Consider the following 13,762-nt stretch of genomic DNA (forward strand, 5'->3'; position numbering starts at 1 on the left):
GCTGTTCCTCTGTTTAGTTATTTAAGAGTTTGGGCGCCTACTTACACTTAGTGCATAAAAGAATATAAAACTCATGCCTGAAACCGAGAACAACAGCCAGTGAAAGAACAATCAATAGACTGTAAGCAGCTGGATCAGAGAAACTAAATCAGCAGAAATAAAATGAAATGAAGACCACATTGAAATGTAAAAGGCAATAAAAAATACACCATCGAAGCATCTTTGGTGCCAAAAAAAATAATAGAATAAATGCCAAACTTGCTTCCTTATAAAATTTATTCCAAAACTTTGGGAGTGGGTGGTTATTACTAAAGTAAGCAGGGATTAGCCAAAGTCATTCTTTCCCATCCATGACAGAGAATCCTGGACTTCCTTTGTTTAGAGAATATCTATGGAGATTCTCTATCATCCAAGTCATAGTTGTCCCAAGGTGATTTTTTCACCTTCCAAAAGGCAACTGGATTTTCAAAGCATGACTTTACAAAGGCTAAATTGGCCACTATCAGCACCTTAACTAACTAAATAAGAGGATCCCCTGTAGATATTAATAATTCTTCACTTTTGTCACTGATTTCCATATACAACCAGCATACAGAGATGACCATTTTACCATGCAGTATTCCAAGTGCAGCCTTACCAATACCACTTTATAATGCCTTGGTAAGGCCACACTTGGAATACGGCATTCAGTTTTGTTCACCACGATGTAGAAAAGATGTTGAGACTCTAGAGAAGAGCAACAAAGAGGATTAGGGGACTGGAGATTAAAACATAGGAAGAACGGTTGCAGGAACTGGGTATGTCTAGTTTAATGAAAAGAAGGACTAGGGGAGACATGATAGAAGTGTTCCAATATCTCAGGGGTTGCCACAAAGAAGAGGGAGTCAAACTATTCTCCAAGGCACCTGAGGGTAGAACAAGAAGCAATGGATGGAAACTAATCAAGGAGAGAAGCAACTTAGAATTGAGGAGAAATTTCCTGACAGTTAGAACAATTAATCAGTGGAACAGCTTGCCTCCAGAAGTTGTGAATTCTCCAACATTGGAAGTTTTTAAGAAGATGTTTGATAACCATTTGAAGTGGCATAGGGTTTCCTGCCTAAGCAGGGGGTTGGACTAGAAGACCTCCAAGGTCCCTTCCAGCTCTGTTATTCTATTCTATTCTATTCTATTCTATTCTATTCTATTCTATTCTATTCTATTCTATTCTATTCTATTCTAAATTGGCCACTAACAGCAGCTTAACTAAACAAGAGAATCCCCTGTAGATATTAATTGTTCTTTATTTCTGTCACCGATTTCCGTATATAACCAGCACTCTGAGGTATCCATCTCTACTCATAAAAGGTAAAGATTGGAAAACCTCATTTGGGACCAAGCCATAATTCTTCTCTACTGAACCTAAGTGTGCTTTCCTGCTATCCCTTGAAGTAAGCAAAGTTTGCACACTTTCTAAAAACAATACAAGGACCTATTTGTAAAAATAACTGTTTTTAAAGTACAGGTAGTTTTCAACTTAGGGATGCAGTGGCTCAGTGGCTAAGACGCTGAGCTTGTCAATCAGAAAGGTTGGCAGTTCGGCGGTTTGAATCCTGAGTGCTGCATAATGGGGTAAGCTCCCATTACTTCTCCCAGCTTCTGCCAACCTAGCAGTTTGAAAGCATGTAAAAAATGCAAGTAGAAAAATAGGAACCACCTTGGGTGGGAAGGTAACAGCATTCTGTGCACCTTCAGTATTTAGTCATGCTGGCCACATGATCATGGAGACGTCTTCACACAGCGCTGGCTTTTTGGCTTTGAAACGGAGATGAGCACTGCCTCCTAAAGTCAGGAACAACTAGCCCATATGTGTGAGTGGAACCTATACCGTTTTAATCTTCAACTTAAAGCAGTCCATTTAGTGGGCATTTGTAGTTACAACACCACTGAAAAATGTGACATGACCATTTTTTGTAGTTATGACCTTTGCAACATCCCTGTGGCGATGTGATCAAAATTCAGATGTCTGGCAAATATGAGACGTCTGACTCCTATTTATGACCGTTTATTTGACTCCTATTTATGACACCAGTGTATTGGTGTCTTGTGATCACCTTTTGCGACCTTCTGACAAGCAAAGCCAATGGGGAAGCCAGATTCACTTAATAACTATAGCAAGAAAAGTCATAAAATGGACCAAAACTCACTTAACAAATGTCTCGTTTAGCAATAGGAAGTTTGAGCTCAATAGTAGTCGTAAGTCGAAGACCACCTGTATAGCAAGAGAATGATCCTTTTGGAGTGGGCACCATTGATTGCTGTCTGTGTACTTGCTGTTTTCTGTCAAGCAAACTTCATTTCTGGTTCAAGCAATTATCCCGAGTTCTTTGTATTCTGTTTCCCCGAAAATAAAACCTCCCCAGATAATACGTTCAATCGGGCTTTTGAGCGCATGCACTAAAGTAAGCCCTCCCTGAAAATATTGCAACACAGCAGCAGCCATGAGGTGATCACGCTCGCTGCCTCCTGCACCTCAAAAATGATAAGACCTTCCCGAAAATAAGGCAAGTGCTTATTTTGGGGGTTAAAAGAAAATAAGACCCTGTCTTATTTTCGGGGAAACAAGGTAATATCCAGCTCTGATTGAATCAAGAAATTGAAGAAGCTTCTTGGATGAGAAGTGAAATGTTTTCAGGGAAAAAAAAACCAAGAAACTCCAGTTGCTTTTTGGAAAAATCACTTTTGGTGCATTTGTTCCGTGACTATTCAAAGCTACAACGGCAGTAAAAAAAATGACTCACAACCAGTCATCACATTTACAACCAACATGAACTTGGAGTGATAAATGGTTTTAATTGCATTTGTCTTTCGCTTGGAGACTTTTTCCTGAGCAAGAAGTGATACCAGGAGGAAATAGCAGTTATATCATTTCTAACAGGACTTTCTCTAAAGTTGGCCTCCAACTATTGGAATTCTCTGCTCCTGAGAGTTCTCTTGAAGGATGCTCCGTACAGAATTAACATTATTATATTCTAGCCTACCCTGAAGCTTTTCTGATTTGGTTAGCTTCCCCTACTCCCAGTTTGATTTTAATTATTCAAATATGTATAACTTCTTAGGTTATACATATTTTACAGGTTTTAAAGATGAGCCAGCCGTGTACAGCAGCTGCCAAAAAAGCCAACTCAGTTCTAGGCTGCATCAACAGAGGGATAGAATCAAGGTCTCGTGAAGGGTTAATACCACTTTATAATGCTTTGGTAAGGCTACACCTGGAATACTGCATCCAGTTTTGGTCCCCACCATGTAAAAAAGACATGGAGATTCTAGAAAGGGTGCAGAGAAGAGCAATAACATTAGGGGGCTGGAGGCTAAAACATGAAGAACAGTTGCAGGAATTGGGTATGTCTAGTTTAATGAAAAGAAGAACTAGGGGAGACATGATAGCACTGTCCCAATATCTCAGGGGTTGCCATAAAGAAGAGGCAGTCAAGCTATTCTCCAAAGCACCTGCATGTAGAACAAGAAGCAATGGGTGGAAACTAATCAAGGAGAGAGGCAACTTAGAACTGGGGAGAAATTTCCTGACAGTTAGAACAATTAATGAGTGGAACAACTTGCCTCCAGAAGTTGTGAATGCTCCAACACTGGAAGTTTTTAAGAAGATGTTGGATAACCATTTGTCTGAAGTGGTATAGGGTTTCCTGCCTAAGCAGGGGGTTGGACTAGAAGACCTCCAAGGTCCCTTCCAACTCTGTTCTTCTATTCTATTCTTAGGATTTTGATGTCTCTAAGGATCTTTTCAATGGCCTCTATTTTTTCATTTCTTGCTTAGCTCCAGAAATAAGTCCTAACCACACAGTTCTCTACTGTTTCACCTGGCTATTCAGTATAGCTCACCAAAACATTCTTAAATGCTCTTTCTTGGACATTGAAAATATTTTGTACCTTCTGTGAGCAGAAATCAAAATTCAATGGTGTCTAAAGGTAGGCACCATGTTTCAAATTAGAAGTGTCCCAACCTTGGCATTGATCATTTGGAAAGTAACAGAATGATCTGGCCTTGAAATGAACTATTCTGATTTCAGAATGCAGCTTGGAACAGCTTTTTTAACCACTGGAACTCTTCCAGCGTACTCAGAATGAACTGTTTAAAGAATAGCACGGATGTCCTGAGGTTGAAATATTTTGACATCAGAAAAAAAAAACTTTCATAGTTCACACAATGTCACCTCTGAGAACCAGAAGTCTTTCTCCACATACCATTACTAACCTCTGCTAAATATTCTACCATGCTGTGATCTGTGGACAATGAGATCAAAAGTTCTTTTGGTGAAATCAGTCCCATTCTACATATTTGAAATTTCAATTATCCAACAACCGTTCACAGAAGATCAAATAAGATCAGTTGGTCCATGCATTAACTGCAAATGAGGAATACATACACAAGCCCAGGGGTGAAATCCAGCAGGTTCTGGCAGGTTCTGGAGAACCTTAGCGGAAATTTTGAGTAGTTCAGAGAACTGGCAAATGCCACCTTTGGCTGGCCCCAGAGTAGGGTGGGAATGGAGATTTTGCAGTAACCTCCCCCTGCCACACCCACCAAGACACGCCCACCAAGCCACACCCATAGAACTGTAGTAAAAAAAAATGAATTTCACCACTGCACAAGCCAAGGAAGGAGCGTCCATCTCCTTATGAGTGATGTCCAGATGTAGTGTTGTGTGGGAATGACTTGAGAAATGGAGGAAGAGATGCTGCTTAGGGAATAGCAATAGCAATAACAGTTGGACTAATAAACTGCACACAGTGCTTTACAGCCCTTTCTAAGCAGTTTATAGAATCAGCACATTGCCCCCAACAATCTGGGTCCTCATTTGACTGACCTCGGAAGGATGGAAGGCTGAATCAATTTTGAGCCGGTCAGGATTGAAATGCTGAACTGCTGGCAGCCAGCAGCCAGCAGAAGTATCCTGCAGTACTGCATTCTAACCACTGCGCCACCACAGAATAATCAGGTAAGAAAGGGCATAGATCAGGGGTGGGTTGCTGCCGGTGTTACTACCGGTTCGCAACCGGCGTGCATCAGCTGTGCGCACGAGCACTATTCAATGTAAATTGTTCTTCACGCATGCACAAAACAATTTACAGTGAACTGTGCACGTGCAGTCACTAAAATCCAAAATGATGAAGGCCCAGCAGCGGTGAGGGAATTGGTTCGAGGGCGTGGTAGGCCTGGGTCACTGGCGATTCTGCGACCCAGGCCTGAATTCCACTATCGGTTCAGCCGAAATGGGCCAAAATGGGAACAACCCACCTCTGGCCTAGACGACAACAGCAAACAGACAGAAACTCTGAGAAAGGACTGAAACTTTTCAGTCTGTAAAAGAGATGGCAGGAGATTTGTAACTATCAGACTTACAAGATTCTGTTAATGTACCTTTACAGTAAAGTGGAATTAGCTCACCTGGTCATCTTTCTCTCAAATCTACCTGGGACTGCTGACATCAGGTCTCTTTGACATTCATTAGGATTTGGAAGGCTGCCTTGAGCATTTTGGCAAGAAAAAGCCCAAACTACCCAGGACAAGAGAAAGATGAGTCACTGAAATGTGGGGGTTTTTTTTAATTAACTTGAGCTCATTAGAGTTTGTCCTTCAGTTTATTCTCCCTTCTCCCTCTCTAAAACAAAAAATTCTGGGTAGGAAAATGATTTAATATCATTCTGCCTTTGTTGTATTCAGCTGCCACACTGACCACAAACCACACACATTGGGGAGAAATTTATCACAGACCACAAGACATATTTAGTATCCTAGAGCCCTCCTGGCATTCATTTTAGCCTCTCAATCTCTTCTTGTAACTTCCAGATGAAGACCTAGTGAAGTGTTAAAAGTGAGTTTTCTAAGGGCCTTCTACAAATCAAGTTCTACCCATGACGTTCACAGATGTACAGAACAGTCTGAACTGTCAGGAACAATTAGAAATCATGTAGAAATAGGTTTGTGCGCAATTTCAGATCCTCTTCGCTGGAAAAGAATGACTTTTATTTTATTTTTTAAAGAAGTTTTGAGTATTTTCCATTCCTGTAACTCAATTGAATTTATGTCTTGGTCAGAGGCAAAACAAATCCATTTGTATTCCCCCCAAGGGTGGGGGATAAACTATCTGACTTTAAAAAGTAAGCAAAATATTTGCTCCATAGCTCCCGAGAGGGGACGGCTAAACTTTTTGTCCTAGCGTGCCCACACCCATAATGTAAAGCGTGTGCTACCCCACTTCTGTGCCCCTGCATACTTCCCCATACTTCTCCCTCTCCCACACATACGCACGTGACACCCCCCCCTCATATGTCCCATTTTGGGCCTTGCAGACCTCTCTGAAGCCTCATGGGAACAAAAATGAGCCATGTGGGGACCCTGCCCCCCCACCTCCCACTGCACCCCTTTTGGGCCAGCAGGCCTCCCTGAAGCCTCCTGGGAACAAGGCATGGGGGGCATGCCACAACCCCCAGGCATGCACGTGCATCTCCCACATGTGCGGCAGAGACCCAAAAATCAGCTGGCTGGTGGGCAGCACACACACATGCATGGTGGAACTAATCTGGGGTGACGGCTCACATGCTCACAGAGAGGGCTTCGCATGCCACCTGTAGTATACGTGCCATAGGTTTACCATCGCTGCTCTAGAGTAGAATAATTTATTTCTTTCTTTTTTTTAGAGAGAGGGTTTCTAAGTGAAGCCAGCCATATTGATGGCAGCCATTTTGCTTTCTCTTGAAATAAACTGCTATCTGTTGGCTCAGCTTTCAGTGGAAGATTCCTTTACATCAAATGTCTGCAGTGTTTTACTAGGAAACAACCAAAAATAATTATGCAGAGGAAGATGGTTGCAAAGTCATTGGGACCACATCATGTAAGCTCTGCCATTATCATTCTCAAAAGAAGAGAACAGTTATAGTTCAGGATTGAAGTGTGGAGTCCTTGATGCTCTCTGAGCATGGTTCTTTCCTTGAAGATGTTTCATTACCCAACTAGGTAACCTCATCAGTGCTAGAAGGGAGTACAGTTTGCTCTTTTCTTATATATAACCAGCTTGACCTGTCAGTGTTGGTGGAAGATTTCTTACTGCTCAAACAACAGCCTAATCAAAAAATCATCTAGGTATAAGGCAGGAGACCTTATACCATCTCAGACAAATGATTGTCCAATCTCTTCTTAAAAACCTCCAATGTTGGAGCACACAAAACCTCTGAAGACAATGGGTGTTGATGTGTTGGAATTGTTCAGAATAATGTGTCTTAGCTAAGATGTTCTACTGTTCTCCAAAACTCCCCAGATGAATAGAATAGAATGGAATAGAATTCTTTATTGGCCAAGTGTGATTGGACACATAAGGAATTTGTCTTTAGGGCAGATACTCTCAGTGTACATAAAAAGACAAGATACATTTGTTAAGAATCATAAGGTACAACACTTAATGATAGTCACGGGGTACAAATAAGCAATCAGGAAACAATCAATATCCATATAATAGCCATATAAATTGTAAGGATACAAGCAACAAAGTTACAGTCCTGCAGTCACAAGTGGGAGGAGATGGGTGATAGGAACGATGAGAGGACTAATAGTAATAGTAATGTAGCCTTAGCGAATAGTTTGACAGATAGTTTCATTAAGGAGGAAACCACCAAAAAAATCACATTATTTCACCTTAGATGTTTGTTTTTTTCCAACAGTTGATTTGGTGCAGAGCAGAAGTACAATTTTGCAGATATTTTTTTCCTTCCAGGGAAAATATATAACTTATTTCTCAATTATTCCCAAAGACTACAATGTTAAATATTTATTGCAACTGTGAATGAGACATACACCATCTCCAAAAAAAAATCTTGTTGAATTCCCTTTGGAGAATATTTGACAAAGCTCTCCCTCCTGGGTGCCCCCTTTGCTTTTCTTGGCAAGAAAAATTCAAGCACAACTTTATTTCAAACTGAATGTTTTGAGATCACCCTGGCCCTTTGAAAGGGCACTGAGCTCAGAACAAAACTGATGGGCTCAAAACTGGTGTTTTGAGGTTCAGGTTGAAAGAAAATGCTTCATCTGTTTTGAAATTTGTTCCAGTGGAAGCCAGCCAATTGTTCCAAAGTGACATTTTGATGGGGCTGTTTTGTTCTGAGCTTGAAATAAGACGCAGGTCCTATTTCATCCACGCACCTCGTGATGGGAGGAGGTTTCCTTGGCTTTGTTCTTTAATCACAGGATAATTTATCAAGCCTGGTCATCAGGATTGCGTCCTAATGAAAGGTAGAGATGCCCTGCTTGTTCAGGTCTGCTGTGTCCAATCCAATACAGTTAGTCCTTGACCTATGACACAAAATTGAGACCAATATTTCTGTGGCTAAGTGAGACAGTTCCGTGAATTTTGCCCCATTTTACGACCTTTCTTGCCACAATGGTTAAGTAAAGTTATGCAGTTGTTGTCAAGGGAATTCTGCTTCCCCATTAACTTTGCTTGTCAGAAGATGGCAAAGGTTGACCACACGACCTTGGTCATGCTGCACTGGTACAAATGTGAAAAATGTTCATAAATCACTTTTTTTCAGTGCTGTTATACCTTTGGACAGACACTAAACAAACTGCTGTAAGTGTAGGATTACCTGTATGGGGAGGCTTTGGAGGGAGGGAGCCAGTGGTGAGTTCTGGATTCCTGTACTGGTTGGAACAGCCCTGGCGTCATGGACTCGTGCAGTGCATGCATTCATCATACTTGCCTGCGATGCTTCTGCAAGCATCTGCGACGCTCCAGCTGCTTGGCGGAGCGTCATGCAGGCGCCGTATGTGCCATGCACATGTGCAGAAGTGCCAAAGGCTTAAAGGATAGGTAATGAGCTTGGGCGGGTGGCCCTCCGCAGCACCATACCGGAATGGTTCCTGGTGCTCCGGGCAGGCTCCAGTACGCCTGTACTTGGGCGCAACTCCTGCAACCCACCACTGGAGGGAGCGAATGTAATTTGTCTAGTCTACCTGCATATGTGTGTGTGTTTGTGTGTGTGTTTTGTGTGTGTGTGTGTGTGTGTGTGTGTGTGAGACAGAGAGAGAGAGAGAGAGAGAGAGAGAGAGAGAGAGAGAGAGAGAGAGAGAGAGAGAGAGAGAGAGAATGAGCAGAATGCTTTAATGACATGAAATAATATGCCTTCAAGAGTTGACTTGCAAGCCAGTTGACCGAGAACCCATCAGAGAAAATAAATAAGAGAGGGCAACAATGGAAAGGAGAGGGGATGAGGAAGGAAAGGAAGAAAGGATAAAGCAGAGAAAGTAAGGGTGGGGAATTAAGAGTAGAAGAGAGAGTAAGAAAGAGGAGAAGAGAGGAGGAGAGGGGAAAGAGAGGGGGAGAAGAAAAAAGGAAGGAGAGGAGGAAGGAAGGAAGTAGAGAAGGGAAGTTAAGAAGATGGAAGAAGAAAGGTGTTGCAAAACAAGATGGAGGCATGGGGTGGCAAGAAAGTGACCCAAACTGTATTATATATGTGTGTAAAATGTATATCTAAGAATGAATTTGAAAGGGAAAAATAAAACAACTTTTTACCAAAAAAAGAGTTGACTTGCAAGCATTCACCTGTGTTCCTTTCCCTCCCCTCCCCCTATTATTTCTTGCAGTACAATGGTTCCCGTCCAAGGGAGGAATGGGAAATGTGGCACCCAACCCTGATAGCAGAAGCCCTCTTTGCCATTTCAAACATTTTAAGCTCCTTGCGTCTCATCTCCCTGTTTACAGCAAACTCTCACCTGGGACCCCTGCAGATCTCCCTGGGACGAATGCTGTTAGACATTCTCAAGTTCCTCTTCATTTATTGCCTGGTGCTGCTAGCTTTCGCCAATGGACTCAACCAGCTTTATTTCTATTATGAGACGAGTGCCTCCGAAGAGCCAAACAATTGCAAAGGGATCCGTTGTGAGAAGCAAAACAATGCCTTTTCCACGTAAGGCTAACTTACCTGGGTTTCCTTCTTGCATCCAGCCCTTGAATGTTGTTGTTTTTGTCTCTCTGTCTGTCTCTCTCTTCCCCCCTCCCCTCTTGTATAGTCCTGATATCTTGTCACAGCATCTGGAATAGCAAAAAAAAATGCCTTTTTGTGTTCTTGGGTGAATGTCAGTCTCAATTGTCATGCTCTGAGTTATCTCAGATGAACATATTGAACAAGGCGAAGCTGAACTCCAGCCTTTGACAATGACCAAACACCTGAGCATTTCATTTATTAGATTTAAAAAACAACAACAGCAGAGCTGTTCTCAAAGAACTGACTGTGCTAGGCTGTTTTTCTGGAGGGCAGCTGAAATTAGATCCTTTAAAAAAAAGAAGTATGCAAAAATAAAATGCCCATCCCTCCAGAATGGATGCAGAAATGCTTACAATCTCAGAGGAAGTTGCCACTTAAGAAACACGGCCTCTGTTTCTTTACTAGGGATCCTGTTCAGGCATGAAATCCTCTTATCTTCGCTACCGGTTTGTTAGTGGGAGTGCATGCTCAGAGCGTGCATGATGACATCAGAGTGGGTGGGCGGAGCCTTGCACTGCTGCCACTACTGGTTCGCCCAAACCGGTGCGAACAGACAGAATACCAACTCTGATCCTGTTGTACTAGCTTTTTTCTAGCTCAGCATGTTTGTATATATGCTTTTCTAAAAGCTAGATTTCATCCTATTCCAATGAAAAGATAGCTGTTAGATAAAAATGAAGTTCCTTGTGAGCCAATAACATTTTTCCAAAATGAAAAATAGGAACCTTTCAGAGCCCACCAACCAGGAGAACTCGGCACGGGAGCGTAGAGGCTCAATCTCCGTGTCCAATCTCGCTGCTATGTCAGCCAGACATCTGCAGGGAGTCAGATTCCTGATGGCTCTGAACCTTCCTGCTTTAAAGCCCACTTCCTTCCTGCTTCCTGCCCCAGGAAGGAAGGGGGCCTTAAAGAAGAGCCAGTCATTTTTCTCTCTGGTGCAAAGCTAGTTCGCCCTCCATTGGCACACCTTGGGAAACACATAAACATGTCCTATAACAGGAATGGCACCTTGGCAAGCCGAAGTACTATGCTGCAATAGCATTTTGGTCTCCTGGCTATTGTAACACCATATGGTAATAATAATAATTATAGGTAGAGTAGGATGGGATAGAGTAGGGGAATTGGGATGGGGTGGGAAATGAAAATAAAGATCAGCGCATGTAACTAGCATAAGAATCAAAATTAGAACTAACAGCAATCATGACTAAGTAAAACTCCATGACATCCTTGGACATTTCAGTGAAAAAGTCTGCAAGTAAAAAGCAAGTCACTTTAATAGGCTACCAACAATAACGTCATTTCAAATGTGTGAGCTTTAGATGAATATTTGGGAGGAAAGATGAAGAAAACTTTACAAAAAGAAACTGTAGATTTAACACATAGATTAAAGTAACAGGATTTGATTTAAACTCATGGAGCAAGCTTTACATCTCCTGTGATACCATTCCTTTCATTAGAAGCATGATCTTAATGAATTTCCTTACAAGTAGTTTGTAAATGTGAGTCAAAAAAGAGTGATGTAAACTACGTCTGGTTTACTTGGTTAATTCCTTAAGACATGGGTTATTAATAGGTTCTGCGAATTTATTAAAAGGAATTAGCAAAAAGTATACCAATGATTCAAGAGATACTGAAGGACAAAGCTGTATTGAATATCGGACATTAGCAAGTCTATCTTGGCAGAATAGCAATAGGACTTATATACTGCTTTACAGTGCTTTACAGCCCTCTATAAGCGGTTTACAGAGTCAGCATATTGGCCTCAATAATTGGGGTCCTCATTTTATTGCTTGGAAGGCAGAGTCGTGAGAATCGAACTGCTGGTAATTGGCAGAATTAGCCTGCATTCTAACCACTTGCCACCACAGCTCAGTGATTAGAATGTTATATTGGTTAGAAGGTGGAATCTTAGCTGGGCAGGTAAAAGTATATATTGGTATCTTGAGATAAAATCATTAAAAATGGTAAGAAGCTAGGACAGAGATTTTAGGTAGGTCCTTAACATTAGTTGATACTTTCTTTGACCTATTGTATCCTGTAATAGATGGTAAAAATACTGTAGCTCTTTAGTTCCGTTTCCAGATAGGTTATCCATGTGGCATTCTCTCTTTCTTTCTCTCCCCTGTGCACACAGGCACAGACACAGACACTGAGAGAGACAGATAGACACAAACACAAAGAAGTATTAGGGAAGAGAAGGGGGAAGGGAGAGAGGGAGGGAGAAAGGAAGGAATGAAGGAAGGAAGGAAAGGAGGAGGAAAGAAGGAAGGGAAAAAAGGAAAAGCAAAGCAAAGCAAATGGAATGTTTAGAGCAGGGATGTCAAACTGAAGGCCCAGGGGGCAGATCCAGCCCACGGGGTACTTAGATCTGGCCTGCGGGGCCACCCTGGAAACAGTGAAGGACCTGTTCATGGTGCTTCTGCCAGTGAAAATGGGCATGCGGCCCTCCCGAGCTCTGTTTTCACTGGCAGAGGGTTGCAGGAGGCTGTGGCAGCAGAAAACGGAGCTCAAGAGTCCATTTTTGCTGGCAGAGCGCTTGGGCCACAGTAGGTACCCCCGACATGAGTGACATCAAGCTGCCCATGACCACCCCTAGCTACGCCCACCCTGGCCCCCCGAGGTCAAAGACAACCCTGATGCAGTCCTCAACTGAAACCGATTTTGACACTCCTGATTTAGCGTGTTTCTTCAGCTAGTTATATCTAAAGAAGACGTATTCTCCATTGTGGGTAGTAATATTAATCTCTGAATTGCTTGCTTAGTTGGCTGGAAGATCAATTCTCTGAAATGTCGATGGGAAAAGCTGGCTTAGAAATTGAGTTCTGCAAAAGCTTAGAGAGGAGGCATTCACTGTTTTCTGGTTTTTAACCAATATTTTCATTTCTGCCATCTTTAGAAATACTGTATCTCCCCTTCCTTCTCTCCCAAAATAAATAAATGGCTATATGCATTTCAGGTAATTTCCCCAAAAAATTTCTGGAGCAAATATTGAAAAGAGCTTTCTAATGCCTAGAAAATGAGTTTGTTCTTTGATTTATAGGCAAGGATACAAAGATTTAATATGTAACCTTTAATATCCAATAATTTCATCCTTGAATTGTTCTTGTTTTATATAACAACGAAAAGCAGATGTTGACTTGATGAATTGGACAGATGGCTGGTGTCATCTTTAAGTGAGGGGAAGAAAGATTTCAAAAGATTGATCTGTGTTGCATTCTGATCTTATTCTAAAGCAGGAGAACTTAAGTTCTGAAATGGGATTGTCAGACTTTATTTAGAAACAACAACCATATTCCAAATATTAGAAACTTTTATAAAAATTGAATATCAAATAGTTAGGAATAGAAGATGTTAAGACTTTCTTGGGAAAATAGTCTGGGTTTATTGGCCTTGAGATCCATAATGCTAGCCAGCATGACCAAGGTCTACCCTGTTCCCCTGATAAGCAGTCCAATTGGGCTTATGAGCGCATGCGCTAAAATAAAACCACCCCGAAAATAAGCCCTCCTCAAAAATATTGCAACACAGCAACATCCATAAGGTGACCATGCTCGCCTCCTCCTGCACTTCAAAAATAATAAGACCTCCCTGAAAATAAGGCCAAGCGCTTATTTTGGAGGTCAAAAGAAAATAAGACCCTGTCTTATTTTCAGGGAAACATGGTGTGTGGTGTGGATGTACAGGTAGCCCTCAACATACAACAGTTTAATTAGTGACAGTTTGAAAT

The 13,762-nt window shown here is 41.8% G+C and overlaps 1 protein-coding gene across 1 annotated transcript in view; it reads left to right on the plus strand.

Moving 5' to 3' along the window:
* The window catches only part of TRPC5 (transient receptor potential cation channel subfamily C member 5), a 172,248-nt gene that overhangs the window by 113,707 nt on the left and 44,779 nt on the right, over positions 1 to 13,762 (plus strand). The window contains exon 5 of the mRNA XM_032228151.1: positions 9,635 to 9,957. Within this exon, the coding sequence (XP_032084042.1) occupies positions 9,635 to 9,957 (323 nt within the window). The remainder of the gene's footprint in view (positions 1 to 9,634; positions 9,958 to 13,762) is intronic.

Source organism: Thamnophis elegans, chromosome 12 (assembly GCF_009769535.1).
Source record: "Thamnophis elegans isolate rThaEle1 chromosome 12, rThaEle1.pri, whole genome shotgun sequence".
Classification (NCBI taxonomy): domain Eukaryota; kingdom Metazoa; phylum Chordata; class Lepidosauria; order Squamata; family Colubridae; genus Thamnophis; species Thamnophis elegans.